Source organism: Muscardinus avellanarius, assembly GCF_963383645.1.
Source record: "Muscardinus avellanarius genome assembly, chromosome: 1".
NCBI lineage: Eukaryota > Metazoa > Chordata > Mammalia > Rodentia > Gliridae > Muscardinus > Muscardinus avellanarius.
In genome coordinates, this window is record NC_137786.1 from 142661052 (window position 1) to 142677328 (window position 16277).

The following is a 16277-nucleotide window of genomic DNA, read 5'->3' on the forward strand; positions in this document are numbered from 1 at the left end:
CCTATCCATTCTCTTTTATTAAAGAATACATATAGCGTACAACTGAGAAAATTAGACAGGGAAATCTTTATGTTGTATGATCTGCACAAACTTTTTAATGTAATTTCAGCAAAAAAAAAAAAAAAAAAAAATCAGTGCCCCAAATGACACTCCAAAGATAACAGAGGATTCAAAACGTAATTGGTTCTTAAAGTTCCAGAATTATCTCACTGTAAGGTCATCTCACTAAACATATTCACTTAGCAGTGTGTTGTGTTCCTCGGGGAATGTGGTGGGGAAGATTACAAATAAATGTCATCGTCCATTAACAAAGGGTGGCATTATGGCTTATCCTGAAAATCCAGTTCCAAGTGAGCTGGCACACCTAACGCAATCTGCAGGCCATAGAACCCAACTTAGACATTAGCACAGAGTCCTTTGGTCCACACCCTCAGTAAGCTCTGCGGCATTCATAAGACCCCCAGGCCACACTCCCGTCTTCTTTTGTCCAGGGCGAAGGGTCATGGAGGGAAGAGGCATCTGTCCCCTCATCTGGGGAGAGAGGCACCACCTTGGGTGGCAGGTCATTTGACACCGTCATGAAAGGGGTGAAGGGGTAAGGAGGTGGCGTGGGGTACCCCGGCGTGTGGTGCAGATCCTCCAGCGTATGTAGTGTGTAGGGCTGAGCCCCAGCCAGAGAGGCACCCCAACTGGAGCTCCTGTGGTATGTGGTGCCTCCGGACTCCAGCTGAGGGAGACAGCTGGTGCTGGGTGGCAAGGTCTGCAGGGCGTCCGAGAGCACGGGATCCGGCTGGCTGAGGCCATCCGGCACTGTCTGCTCCCACGAATCCCTCTGAAGAGAACAGAAAGGCCAGCGTGGTTACTGGTTAGCTGGTGGTCTGTGGCTCCCAGGGCTGCTGCTGGACCCTGGCTTCCAGAGCAACCTCGGCGTCCTCCCACTGCTGATAACGCCTGCCTACCCGGCAGCTCACCTCTGGCGTCCGACACCCACAGGGAACGTTTTGGTTCCTTTTTACTCTAGGATGGGATTTCCTTATATGCTGAGATTCTTTTTTCCCAGGAAACAATACTAAGTGGGTGAAATGTGAGAAGAAAAAAAGTGGCCAAGTGCTGGGCATTGTATTGTTTACGATGCGCGGTGTCTAGTGTTCTTTTCGAGCCTCATGTTACTCTGGGCCCTAGAACACCCTTTACATAGTGAGTAGATCAGCATTTGGCCCCTTTCCAGCTGCACAGTGAGCTTTTGAGTGGGCTGGGGAGGCCATCCTGCCTGAGGTGGGGGAAACAGGAATGGAGCTACCTCTTCAAGCCGACCCGTGGGCGGGCTGATTCACTGACAGCTGCTACCTGCTGCCCTCCTGACCTGGAGCATCTCACTTCTTCATCCATAAAATGGGCCTTTCATGAACATTGTCTGCGTTAATGCAAGTACTAACCAGACAAAGTCATATACAGGGTTCTGGAACAGAGTAGGAATTCAGTAAGGTTAATTCTCTCTCCCACCCCTTTTCCCGAAATTCTGCCCTTAGAGACTCATTCCTTTGTGGTGGAGGCTGTATGGTTTTCTATAAGGAGAGGATTGCATCCTTCAGTTCTCTATGAACTTATTTCTTTGGAAGGATCAAGAGAGAACAAGGTGGTATAAGGTAGAGCTATTTTGGGGAAGGAGGAGGCAGGGGATCTTGGTGAAAGGAGAAACCCCTTGACCTGCTTTGGTAGATTACGTAGCCAGGCCTGGATGTAACTCAGTGTTCTGTCCTTAAGGATGACTTGCACTAAGGGGACTGAGGAACATCTGGCAAAATCAAAGTATGAGCAACATGGATGTACATCCTACCTTAAGGATTTTCGGTTCAGTTCCCTAAACACTCTTGCTGTCATGGTTAAAGTGGACCTTTGAGCCAGACTCGCTCAGGGGGCCTGGTGGAACCAGAACCAGTCCGACCTGGTGCCTCCGGGTGCACAGGGCAGCATCAGGGGTCTCGAGGTGAGTCAGAACCGCCTCCATTCCTGGCTTGTGAAATAAGGCATACTCACAAAAACAAAGTGGGCTGGGTCGCTGGGGAAGGGCGGCGGCAGGAGCGGCGGCAGGGGAGAGGCGCTGAACAGAGAGCCGGGGCTGGGGGCGAGCGCCGGGGCGCGGTAGTCAGCGTAGGGCTCCGCCATGTAGGGCTCCAGCAGCGCCGTGTGGCTCTGGCCCGCAGGCGGCTCGCAGGGAAAGGGCTTCGCCATGCTGGAGGTGTAGACGTCATTGGAAAATGGTTTACTGTTGTGAAAGTCTGAGTCAGACAAAAAAGATCTTCTGACGCCATAGTACCCCGACATGACCGGTGAACCTGTTGCCAAATGAAAAACAGTTGAACAAAACTGATGTTAACACCCACCCGATGCCCCTACCCCGAACTAGACAAGGGCCTTGAAAAGCACGAGATCTGCCTGCATTGCCTTTTAGAAATCTCCAGCCCAAGTAACAGAGATACTTAAAGAACACGCTGCCTTTAGGAATTAGCTCATTTTTATATTTTTAGTTTTTTTTTTGTGTGGTACTGAGGATTGAACCTGGGGGTATTGTGCCTCTGAACTGCACCCTCAGCCCCGTTTTATTCTTATTTTGAAACAGGGTCTCCTCAGGTTGAGAGTCTCACTACTTGCTGAGGCTGTCCTTGAACCTGTGACCCTCCGGTCTCAGCCTCCCAAATACTGGGATTACAGGCATGCGATATAGGATCTGTTCAATTATTCAAGCAGGCAACGCACATCTATTGTTTATCTTCCAGATGCTAGGCTCTATGCTAGGAAGGGGTTGGGCTTCAAGACAAAGCCAAGGAAACCCTTGGCATCCACATTTTATTGAATGGAGCATCTTTTATAGCTTTTGTGTGGTGTCCCTAAAATACAAAGATCATTTATAAGAGGCTGCTTCTGGGCTTGTTATCTCAGATGCTGTATCTCTAGATAAGGCTATCTGTATAACTCTACCTCAGATCATAGAAAGAGTTTGTTCTGTCTTCTAATTCTTTTATGTACTGACCTTTAACCTAGTAGGATGATAAATGGCTTGCTTTGATAACATGGTTAAATGGAAACCGATTTTATTTTATTTTTCGGCTAGCAGGTATCTTATTCTTAATGGTTTTTTATTGGTGCATTATAATTATGCATAATGGTGGGATTCATTGTTAGATATTCGTACATGCACATAACACAGTTTTGCCAATTTTATTCCCTACTATCTATCCTCCTTTTCCTTCCTTTAGGGAACCAATTTTAGAGGGTCTTTTTGTCTTTTTGGAACCAGAGATAACACTCAGAGCGCTGTATCTGCGAAGCCGGTGCTTTGCCACTGAGCTACATCTTAGCCTTTTAGGAACCAATTTTAGAGGAACACAAACATTATCCTCTGGCTTTGATGAGTCCGATGTTCTTTGCTGCCCTCTCCTGGCCATATGGGAGCCCTCAGCTCACCAGAGCAGGGCACTGGAAGAGGACGTGCTGGGCTCTGAAGTTTACCTGATGGAAGAGGGGAAAAGCTGAAACTGTCAAGTCTTTTGTAGTCAGGTAATGCTGGAAGTAGTTCCAGAAGAGAAGAGAAGAGAAGAGAAGAGAAGAGAAGAGAAGAGAAGAGAAAAAAAGAGAAGAGAAAAAAGGGAAGAGAAAAAGAGAAGAGAAGAGAAATGTTTGATAACCACTTTCTGACCCCATAGCTCAGTTGTAGCAGCAAACACATGATCACTTAGAACATGTTTGCGGGCACAAATTCAAGGTCTGCGTAACTGAGGTTTGGGTACTCCAGCTGGTGGTAGATGTGGTCTAACTATCAAAGACCAACACTGAGGTCACAGAAGAGCTGAGTGAGGGAGAAGATGCAAGCTCTGTTTCCCTTACTTCTCCCAACCGAGAGTGAAGGGCTTCTGAGCGTGTCTCTGCCCACCCCCCCACTCTCCGGGCTCATCCAGGCCCCTCCCCCTTGTCATCCTGGCACACCTGTCTGCGTGCACAGCGCTCCGGCCACTCCCACACTACATGGGATTTTATATTATGTCTATTTCTCTTTCACAGCTCACACCCGTCTTTCTAATCTGCAGGCCCCGTGGTGCTGGCAGAGCTCGGTCTTAGCCAGTTTCTGTAAACTCAGTGATATAAGATTGTGTTCAACAACTAAATGTAAATGCATTAATGCAGAAGAAGCCAACAAAATTCCCCAATGAAACCTTCAGCGTGATCTGACTTGCTATGTTTTTTTTTTATCTTAAATTCTATAACACCAAACTTCCAATCTACTCATGCATTTGAAACTTGTGGTTAGTTCTAATTATAAACATTCTTCCTTTGGGTGGGAGGGGGATCTGTGGAGATGGAAATTAGTATTTAAAAATAAGGTTCAGTTTTGTGTTACAAGTGTCCATCCATAGGAATGGTTACAGCTGGGGCCAGATTGAAGAATCTGTAAACAAGCCTTCCAGACCGTCATGTCTGTACTTTCAGTTTTCAAATAAAAACCACTATGCATCAGAAAAACCTCTGCTTTAAAAGTGGAAGACCAATTCTAGATGGAAAGAGAAGCTTCAGAAATTTCCTTCTGTAGAAGAGAGCAGCAAATTTCAATGACATTAAGTATGATTGAAAAACACAACATAGAGAGATACGTCCATCTGTTACTGGGTGGGAGAACTTAAAATTACTTTGCCATCTATTTGAGATCCTCCAGGGCTCTTATTTTTTTTCCCCCTATCCATCTTGGAAGATAGGAAAACTATTGAGAAGGCTTGTGAAATTTCTGAGCTTAAGCTCTGTGAAGGATGTGTGTGTGTGTGTGTGTGTGTGTGTGTGTGTGTATGAAGGTGCTCAACACTCTCATTAAGAAAGCCCCTAAACTGGGCATGGTGATGCATATTTGTAATCCCAGTACTGGGGAGACTGAGACAGGAGGATCACAGGTTTGAAGCCAGCCTCAGCAACTTAGTGAGACCTTGTTTCTAAAAAAAAAAAAAAAAAAAAAATATATATATATATATATATATATATATATATATATATATTTTTTTTAGGGCTCAGGATATAGCTCGGAGGTAAAATACCCCTGGGTTCAATCCCCATCACCACAAAGGAAAAATAAATAAAGAGAGAGAGAGAGAGAGAGAGAGAGAGAGAGAGAGAGAGAGAGAGAGAAAAGAGAAGAAAAGAAAGAAGACAAGAAAAAAATAGAAAAGAAAGAATACCCCTAGCCAGGCATCTTCCTGTAATCTTAGTACTTGAAAGACAGAGAGTAATATCACAGATTCAAGGCCGGGCTCAGCAGCTTATTGAAACTCAGAATTTAGTTTGAAAGCAGAAATTTAGAATTTAGCAAGACCTTGTTTTAAAATAAAAAAATAAGCCAGGCATGGTGGCACACACTTGTAATCCCAGCGCTTGGGAAGCTGAGACAGGAGGATCATACAGGTTCGAAGCCAGCCTCAGCTACTGAGTGAGGCTCTCAGCAACTTAGTGAGACCCTGTTTCCAAATAAAGTATAAAATAAGTCTGGGAGTATAGGCCGGAGGTAGAAAAGCCCCTGGGTTCCACCCCCAGTACTACCAAAAAAATAAAAATTAAAAAATAAAAAAAAAAAAATAAAATAAAAAATAAAAAGGGACGAGAGGTTCAGTTTGGAGATAGAATGCCCCTGGCTTCAATCTCTAGTACAAAAAAAAAAAAAAAAAAAAAAAAAAAAAAAAAAAAAAAGAAGAAGAAAAGATACAAGTAGAATGATTCTCTCTGAGCACAGCTCAGCTACTCAGCTACTCAGGAGGCTAAGTCAGGAAATTGCTAGTTGCAGGTGAACAAGGGCAACTTAGCAAGACCTTATTTTTAAAAAAGGAATGCCCCTTTTTACATCCCTACAGGATTATTTAATGAGGTATATGTATCGGAATGAATACAACATACTGAATTAAGTGGGTGACATAATAGAGGGCACCCGGCAAGTAGTCCCCTACTCTGCCTTCAGGTCTCTTTCTCTTTCCGTCTAAAGCAGATGAAACTCTGTCAATGGCTTAATTGCTATTTATTGCTTTTGTTGAAGAAGCTTCTGCTAGACAAGTGACAAGTGATTGAGAGGCTGCCTCCAAGACACATGACTTTGAGTTCAGGAGTGACTGACTGAGGCTTGCCTTCACCTAGCTTGTGGTTTTTTTTTTTGGTGTGTGTGTGTGTGTGTGTGTGTGTGTGTGTGTGTGTGTGTATCCCAGGGTCATTCTACCTCCAAGCTATACCTCCAGACCCCCTTTTTTGTTTGTTTGTTTTAAAATAGGGTCTTACTAAGTTGCTGAGAGTCTCACTACGTTGCTGAGAATGATCCTGCAAACCTGTGATCCTGCTGTTTCAGCCTCCCAAGTACTGAGAATACAGGCGTGCACCATCACCCCCAGCTGAGTCTATGTTTTAAAAATAGCTAATTTATTTTATTAAAATTTTTGTGATGCCAGGGATTGATCCCAGGGTCATTCTACTGTCAAGCTACAAGCCCTATTATTTTTAATTTGGAGTCAGGGTCTCCCTAAATTGCCGAGAGCATCACTAAATTGCTGAGGCTAGCTTTGAACCTGTGACCTCCTGTCTCAGCCTCCCAACTATTGTGATTACAGGCGTGTACGACAATACCTAGCTTAAAAAAGTAGCTTTTTTAAAGAAGCAAAGTTAGGAAAGTTGTGTAAAGTAGAACACACACACACATGCGCATGCACGCGCGCGCGTGTACACACACACACACACACACACCACCACCACCACCACCACCACCACCACCACCACCACCAAATACTCAGTTGTTTAAACTCCAAAGGGAATGAATTGCTGGTTGAATTAATTCAGCTGCTCACCTGGCATCTGGACGAAGGGAGCCTGGGAGGAACTGGCACTGCCCTGGAAGACAAGCAGAGTATGAGCATTCTTCTTTAGGTTTAAGCTCAAATTTAATTAAAAATCAAGAATGTATTTCACAAGCTTTTTTTTCTTATACTCAGAAATATTACTTGAGGAGTTGGGTTGGAGGATGTGACCAGAGAGTAAGAATTCAAGTTTTATAAGGGACAAGATTGAAACAAGACTTTCAGATTCTGGTAATCATGCTAACATGCTGGGTGAATACAATGATTTATTTGTTCTGTTTCACTATTTGTGTTAATATTCATTAAAATATATTAAGTGTAAGCTGGGCGTGGTATAATGCATGCTTGTAATCCCAGCATTTGGGAGGCTGAGACCAGAGGATCGTGATTTGTGGACAGCCTCACAGCCTCAGCTACTTAGTGAGGCCCTCTGCAACTTAGTAAGACCCTTTTTTAAGATAAAAAATAAAAAAATAGGACAGGGGATGTAACTTGGAAATCAAATGCCCCTGGGTTCCATCCCGAGACCTGCAAAAAAAAAAAAAAAAAAATATATATATATATATATATACACATATTAAGTGTATATATGCGCATGCATTGTGTATGTGCAGATGTGCATACGCAGACTTGGCATTTGGCTTCAGCCCTAAAAGTCCACTTTTTATTACCAGTCTCTGTCTAGAATAGAAGGACCTTGACCTTGACCTTGACTGTGGCTTGTCCTTATTGCCCAAAGTGTAGTTCATAAAAGACATAGTAAAAATATGTGAAATAAGGATGCTGTCTTCAAAAATCCCTCAGTCTACTGAGTGTGGGAGGTTAGGAGATGTAACAGGTTGAATTATGTTCCTCTAAAGAGAGATTGAAATCTTAATCCTTGGTACCTGTGAATTAATTCTTCTTGGGAAATAGGATCTTTGAAGGTATAATTATTTGTTTTGTTTTTGTTTCTGGGTACTGGGGATGGAACCCAGGGGCATTCTACCTCTGAGCTATACACTCAGCCCTATTTTTTGTTCTTTATTTTGAAACAAGGTCTCACTGGTTGCAAAGGGCCTCACTAGGTAGCTGGGGCTGTCCGCGAACCTCGATTCTCCTGTCTCAGCCTCCCAAGTGCTGGATTACAAGCATGTGCCACCATGCCCAGCTTTGAAGATATAATTATTTAAATTAAGATGAGGTCATACTGGATTAGAGTGGGCCCTAAGTCCCATTTGACTGATGTCCTTACCAGAAGAACGAGAACACACAAAGATACAAACCCCAAGGGGAGAAGGTCATTTGGAGACAGAAGCTTAAACTCAGTGATGTAACCTCAAGCCAAGGCAGCCCAGGGTTGCCTGGCAACCCCCAGAAGTTCAGAGGAAGCGAGGAAGGATACTTTCCTAGCAGCTTTAGAGGGAACAATCTGCTGACATGTCTGGCATCTAGAATGGTGAGGCAATAAATCCCTGTTGCTTTAAACCTCCTGAACCGGGGCAATCTGTCACTGTAGTCTGGGAAACTACCACAGAGGAGGTGGATGATGAAGCAGACAGCTCACTGAGGCATGAGAAGTGGCTTGGTCAGGAAAGACGGAGCAATATGGGCACTTAGCTGGTGCTAGGGATGGGGTAGGGAACACATCCTAGAGGAGGAGGTGATGCCTACATATGAGTTTGGAGGACACAAACATTCAGGGTATGTAGGTATGAAGTCTTAAATATATAGAGATGTAAGTGAAGACTCCATAGTGCCCTAGAGCACAGTAAGTGGATCCAGAACATCTGTGATTGAACCCCAGTTCTGCCTCTCAAGACAGCTGCGTGATCTTGGCTACATGAAGTACTGCCTGGCACACAGTGAGCAGTGTATATACTCACTAGCTATTCCGCTAGACCCCACTTCTCCCAAGACCCCCAGTGGATGCCTGAAACCCTGAACAATATCCAACCCTATATATATATATACTACCTATTTTTCTTACGCATGCATACTGCCATGAAGCTTCATTTATAATTTAGGCATCTTCTAGGAGCGAGATTTCTATTCTCCATGTGGTCTAATCGATTGTTTATAGTTTGAATTGATGCCTTCACTTCAATGCTTGCATCTTTTATTTCTGTAAATTAGGCAAGTAAAGGAATAACAATAATAATGATAAAATAAATTATAAGGCTATATGGTAATAAAATCGCCAGCATCTCTACTCTCAGTGATGCTGTGACAGTCTATCTGATAACTGAGAGCCTATTAAGTGACAGATGTTTGGGTAGTGCTATTGTACTGGACAAAGGTGTGATTTATGTCCCGAGCAGGACAGAGTGGTACAGCATGAGATCCCATAGTGTTACTCAGAATGCTGCACAATTTAAAACCCATCAATAGCCGGGCGTGGTGGCGCACGCTTGTAATCCCCGCGCTTGGGAGGCGGAGACAGGAGGATCGCGCAGGTTTGAAGCCAGCCGCACGCGCTGGCTTAGGAGACCCTGTTTCCAAATAAAAATTTGATTTGTCTTTTCCTGTTTAATAAGTCAACACGGTTCAGTGGCAGAAAGGCACAGTGGGGCATGCAAGTGGCCAGGAGTGAGTATAGATCAGGATCCTCCTAACATTGTTAAAACACAAATGTGCTTGTGTCTGGGCACATTTTTCCCATGTAGCCAGGGCCTGTGTTGTCCAGTGCCATCTTCTAGTTTCTGGCTCTGAATGGTTGGGTCATTATTGAAGGACTGTGCCCAGGGTCCCTCCTGTCTTCTGCCTTAGCCTTCATTCTGGTATGTCAGGTGTGGCAGGTGGTAGCTGTTGGTGCTGCCTGGAAGATGGCCCATCATTCTTCTCCCACCTTCTCTATCTGCCTGCTTCTCCTAAACTGCTCTGATGAGCTGAGGCCAGGATGAAGGGTCCTGTAAGTTATAGTTTATATGCTCAGTTGGATGCATGGACCGTTCTGACATCAGAGACTGTTCCTGATCACCACAGCAGCCTTCTCTTTCCTCTCAGCATCAGTCACAGCTGGCCTGACTGCCTTTTGCCTCTGTCCCAGGCTTGGATAAAGCTTAGACTATGCCACTATGGTTGACACAGTCCCTTTATTTTTGAGAATTATGCTATTAAATTTTTCCTATCTTTCTCTTCCACTGTCAACAGTTTCTAGCATCTTCTTATACTTCCTCTCTTCCTTCTGCCCAGGTTTATTTAATTATTACCATGCAGCTACTAGCATTGTTCCATCTCCAAATCAGTTTTTATACCAGAAGGCTATATATTACAAGTGTAATTGATTTTACTTATGGTTTGATGAAAAGAAGCCTCTTGTGTTCTTTTTTCCTATATAATTGTCCCTGTACCTGCTGTGGAAACAATATACCCTATTTTCATTTTTTTATGCTACCCATCGCATGTTATCAAGCAGATTTAGCAAAACCTATAAACAATATCTTAAACCTCCCAATGAATGACGAGGACCTGAGGATATGAACTCTTACACCCTTCTCCCAATTAATGTTATTTTAGTCAGCTTTTTTTGTTGCTGTGGCCAAAATGTCTGATCGGAACAACTTAGAAGAAATATTTATTTGGCTGATGGTTTTAGAAATACAGTCCATAGTTGGCCAATTCCAAGGTAGACATGGTAGAGGAAAGCTGAGCTCAATCTGATGGTGGCCAGAAGCAGGGAGAGAAGGGAGAGGGTGAGGGATCTATACAGCCCTAAGGCCATGCCCCCAAGGACCCAGCTCTAGCCATGCTTTACCTTCAAACCTGGCTGTGCAGCTTAACACATGAGCTTTGGAAGGACATTTTAAATTCTTCCAAATTATAAAATATGCGTATGTGCTGTCTTCTTATATTTTAGTGTGATTTGTTTTATTAAACCTCTATAGATTAGACATAATAGTTATCAATATATTAAGTAAATATGCATTAAGCTAACTTACACGGTTACCATTCTCTTTGCTTATTTTCTACCATAGTTTCTTTCTAGATTCATTTCCTTCTTCATAGGGAATTCTTTAAAACATTCACTAAGTGTAGATGGTGTTGATAGTAAACTGTTTTAGGTTTTAATTTATCTGAAACTATCATTTCTTTTGACCTTGTACTTGAAAGAGTATTGCTGGGGTTACAAATGTTACCTTATTGTAATTTTTTCAGTGCTTTTGTATTATTCCACTGTCTCTTGGCTTCCATTACTGTTGAGAAGTCTGCTATTAGTCTTAACATTTATTCTTTTATGACAGCATCCCTTTTCTTTTGCCTGCTTTTAACTCCCATTGTCATTGTCATTAAGGTTCTTCAAGTCCAGCTTAATTTATTTATAGGTAGACTTCTTTTTATTTATCTTGCTTGGTATAGGATATGCTTCATGTGTCTGAGGATTCATGTTTTTCTAGCTCCATGTTTTTTAATAATTCAATGCTTGGAAAACTCAACTTAATAACTCAAAAATAAAAAATAGGAAAGCATGATCATTTAAAAAATTAGCATAAAGGAGACTTAGGGATATTAAGAGAGATCTTATAATTATATAAAAGATCACAAAGAGGACCAGGTAGAATTGGATACTCCCCAGTGTGAACTACATAATGCAATTTTTTTTTTTTTTGGTGGTACTGGGGTTCCTGGAAGCCCTTCTACCTCCGGAATACACGCCCACAGGCTACACTCCCAGACCTATTTTTTAACATTTTTATGTGGAAACAGGGTCTCTTAAGCCAGCGAGGCTGTCTCCGAACCAACGCGATCCTCCTGTCTCCGCCTCCCAAGCGCAGAGATTACAAGCGTGCGCCACCAAGCCCGGCTACATAATGCAAATTTAAACACACAGATATTTACATATATATTTTATATATACTCCTTAATCTTTCAAGTGATAATCTATTTTTTGTGATGGGCAACTTTACTGATGTATAATTCACATATAATAAAATTCACAAATTTAATCATACTAACTGATGAATTTTTACAAATTTTGATGAATTCTTGTGACCCACTACTACATTCATGATACAGAATATTCTCATCGCGTTAATTGTTTTGTAGTTATAATTGGTACTATCCCTTCTGTGGTGGCCTTAGAAATATTTAGATGGACCACTGAGAAAAATTTAGATGGATCATTGACAGAACAAATGACAATACACCTGTTCAACTCACCTCACAGAGCATAGAACAATCCTAAGGGGCCGATCTTAGACTTCACTGGACATGGTTTAGAGAAGGCACTTATTTCTCTCTCCCATCCTCAGATTTCATGGACTAGGAAAGAACAGTCTAAACCAGGAGCCTTCAGCCCCCACACCAGCCATGGTGCCCCACGCAAAGGGAAAAGTCACATTCCTTTCCTCCTTGTTCAGTGTATCACATTAACATAGTTGCTTCTCATCCTACCAATCCTCCAGGAGTCATATTAAAATTAATATTGGAGAGCTCGTAGCTTTTGACCAAGTAAGATGGTATATAATTTTTTTAATTTGCATACTGCAAACAACAGGATCCTGCAATGCCAGGTAGCCAAATTTAGAGGCTTATATTTGAATGAAATTTGCCAGTCTGCAACTTCCTGTAGCTAACACAGCAGCCTCACAGCTGTCCCAAAAGCCCCTTCATGAAAATGAGTTAATTTGAACTAATAGGTCGCCATGTTAGTAGAGTGATAAGATTCGGAGTTTCCCTTGAATATATTAATTGTTATTTTTATGACCCTATAATATTTTTAGGTGCTAACCCAGTTGAAGGAATTATATTTAAATGTACTAGGAAGATTGTTTACTGGCATAACATGTTTTACACTGCTGAATACTTTTATCTTTTAACTTGAATTACATAGTTCAGAAAGTGTCCCTTTAAACTTAACGATGTTGCCACTGATGTTTACATAGTAATAATCATAGCCACTTGTAAATAGTACTTCTTCAAGGAATTCAAAGTACTTTATACATTTAATTTCTCATTGACAGAGCTTATGATAGTATATTGAACATTTTCATACCACATTTTAATATCTGAATTTAGACTCATATGATTTTTCTCCAACTCTGGAATGAATGTAAATACATGCCATATGTTAACACAGCCTTTAAATGAGTACCTGTGTTAGACTGGAACACTTTCTTCCCTCAAGGGGGAAAAATGGGCATAGAGAATTAGATGCCTTAATTAATGTGCTAAATATGTAGTAGAACCAGGAGCCTCTGACTCTTGTCATTTTTTATATGGTGATCAAACTAACCCAAACACATTCTAATAAATCTTATTACTTGTGCAATGTTTTAAACAGGTTTTTGACTTATGGAACACTTCTCTGAGTTACATATTTAATCAAAAATAAGAAAAATGCTCCATAATGAATAGAAGTACACTTATAAGCATCTACCATGTGCCAGATGCTTTATATCATGTTGTCTTAGAAGAAAGTAGATATTCTCATCTCTGTTTAACAGAAGAAGAGACCAAGCATAGGAAAAGTAATGCACTCAAGATCACCCACTTTGTAGATTAAGGAATTAGGACTGAAACCCAAGATTCCACAGTTTATTTTCCTTTGGCCTCTCAAACATAACAAGTAAGTTCTGTGTCCTAGTCTCTAAGTTGAACCAGAGATTCATTGGCCGCCCCCGATGTGGAAGATACAGTGCTGGATTTTGCAGGGGCTAGAGACAATGCCGTAAGCATTGCTTAGATTAGAATTTACTGAGGAAGATTAAATATGGCCATAATTTTTTTTGCAGCTCCTCCCATTAGGAAGTGGAGTCTATCTTGAATTTGGAATGACTTCGTGACTTGCTTTCGCCACTGGAATTTGGCTGAAGTGATAGGCTTCAGAGTCTAGATCTCAAGGGGATGTGCAGGAATCACCGTCACCTGCTTGAAATGCTGCCCTTTGACCTCCTCATAAGGAAGCCCATCAGGTCTCCTGGAGGATGAGACCATGTGGAAGTAAGGGGAGGCATTCCTGTGATAGCGGGCACCACCAACCACCAGACAGGCGATTCTGGGCCTTGCAGCCTAGCTGAGACTCCAGGTAAATGCAACTGCCTGAGGGAGCCCTGGAAAAACAATAGGGGGACTTCCTGGCAACATATAAAACTATAAGAAATAATCATTGTTTCAAATTGCTAAGTGTCAGGTGGTTTCTTAGGCACCAATAAATATCAGCTACAGACTCGTTCAGGTAAAAGTAACTCGTGGTTCACAACAGTGTGTACCTAGTTTCTAGGTATGTGATCTGTGTTCTACAAACGAAGTCAGAAAAGAGGAAAATGGATGTGCCTAGGATCAGAATTGGGTGCTGAAGGCTGAGGGGATGTGGAGAGGGGAAAGGAAGCTCCCAGGTGTGAGGGATCTTGTGAACCAAACATAGGCGAGAGAAAACAGATTTTTTTCTTTAAGAAATAATTAGCTTGTCGATGTTTTGGGCATAGAAGTTTCACTTTGCCAATTGCAGAAAAGTATATTGCATGGCTACTATGCTCCAGGATTGTACTGATTTATACATTATCAAACAAGAATAGGACATGCATTCTATTCTTAGATAGCATACACTTTCAGAGGGAAAATTGTTACACAAACAAATATATGTAATTGGTGCAGTGATTAAAGTAAGAGTTGAGTTGAGAAAACTAGCATTTCCTGACACCTGCTTCCTGTCGGACACTTTGTGTGTTTCTGTGTGTTTGTTTCATCTTTAGTGACAATTGTATCTTTGTGCTTCATGTACTCTGCAGTATGCTATATGATTTACGTACATATCTCATTAAATCCTTACTATTAATCAATGAGATAGATTGTTAAAAGTTATTATCCTTGGTTTATAGATTGGAAAATCAATAGGTACGCTAAACGATTTGTCCAAGGTCATAGAGCCAGTAGGTCATACAGCCTGAATTCTAGCCTAAATCAACTCTAACCACGATTTTGTGCAGCAGATTAAGGAGGAGTTTACTCTTGGACAATGTGATTGAGCACATGGTGATGTAGGTAATAGCTGAGTCCAGTTTTGAAAGATGGAAGGAAATCAGCAAACAGATAGGTTGAAGGTGCTGTCACTGTGGGAGAAAACCAAAGGCTCCAGTATGAGGAAGAGCACAGAGCAGGAGTGAGAGAGAGGAAAGCAGGAAGCTTGAAGCCTGGAAGACCGAGCGGAATCTGCAGAGGATGGAGGAGCTGGGGTCTCAAGGGCTTTTGGAGCCATGCTAAGGAATCTGAGCTTTGTCCACTAGCAGGCCATGATTCTTTTTTTTTTTTTTTTTGCGGGTCTGGGGATGGAACCTAGGGACATTTGACCTCCGAGCTACACCCCCTGCCCTATTTTTTATTCTTTATTTTGAAACGGTCTCACTGAGTTGCGGAGGGCCTCACTAGGTAGCTGAGGCTGTCCGCGATCAGCGATCCTCCGGTCTCAGCCTCCCAAATGCTGGGATTACAAGCGTGCACCACCACGCCCGGCTTGCAGGCCATGATTCTTAAGAAGTTCCTTAGCAGTGTAGACATGGCAAAGGCAGTATTCTAGAAATGGGATCTGAGGCTGAAATGATGAGTCTGAAATGTGATGAGTTTGAAATGATGGGTGAAGTGTGTGTTGAACTTGACTAGAGACCCAGTGACGAGGGTCTGATGGGATTTCAGCAGGCGAGATTCCCAGGTCCTTCTATGTGGCATTCTTTCAGAGAATATATCAGCAAGGGCTGATAGAGTGCCCATAGCAGCTGATATGAGGTCTGCTGGCCAACTGTCCTGGGCCTGTACCATTCTCTCCCTGAGTCATCTCCCGTTTTCTTCATTATCAAAATTTCAGCTGATGCCTGTGTACAGAGGGGCTGGCACATTTCCTGTGTACTACCCTACTTACAAAAGGAGGAAAAATCTATGTTCTTCAATTATTTAATTTAATTGTATGTTGTATACATCTAGTCCTAAGGCCAGTAAGAATTTTTAATTGAGGAAGGAATATTAAAACAAGTATCTTTAAAACTCTTATGCCTGCCAAGCCTAGGTTACAGGGGACTTACCTCACAAGGAAAGAGCTCACCTGGTTTTGATAAACTCGTCTCCACTACCACCAGCCTGGATAGCAAGAGAGACTTATTGACATAAAAGAATTAAGTGATTTGTTTAAGGTCTTTAAATGTATGGAGGTAAGATTAAATAACTATGTTAAAATTCTGTCAGGGAAGGGAACTTGCCATGAATATGTGATTTATTAACGTTTGTAACAGCGTGTGTAATTACCTAACAGACATTTTTGATATTTTTGATATTCATTAATGATGCAACAACTTAAATTTCTCTGTAATAAAACATCATAGAAAATACTGGGAAGAATGCACATGGTACCAGACTAAATGATTGCTGGGATATAGAACAAGTAGGTAGGGGGGTAGGGGAGATTTCAGTAGACTTCTACTTTTAGCTTTATACTCCAGT

At 42.1% G+C, this 16277-nt stretch overlaps 1 protein-coding gene across 1 annotated transcript in view; it reads right to left on the reverse strand.

Moving 5' to 3' along the window:
* Window positions 1-430: 430 nt before the first annotated feature.
* POU2AF2 (POU class 2 homeobox associating factor 2) overlaps window positions 431-16277 on the reverse strand; it is a gene marked incomplete at its 3' end in the record, with an annotated part of 38467 nt that continues 22620 nt past the window's right edge. The window contains exons 2-4 of the mRNA XM_080716976.1: window positions 6861-6903; window positions 2038-2336; window positions 431-832 (exon numbers count right to left, since the gene is read on the reverse strand). Coding sequence (XP_080573102.1) covers window positions 431-832; window positions 2038-2336; window positions 6861-6867 — 708 coding nt within the window. The 5' untranslated portion in view covers window positions 6868-6903. The remainder of the gene's footprint in view (window positions 833-2037; window positions 2337-6860; window positions 6904-16277) is intronic.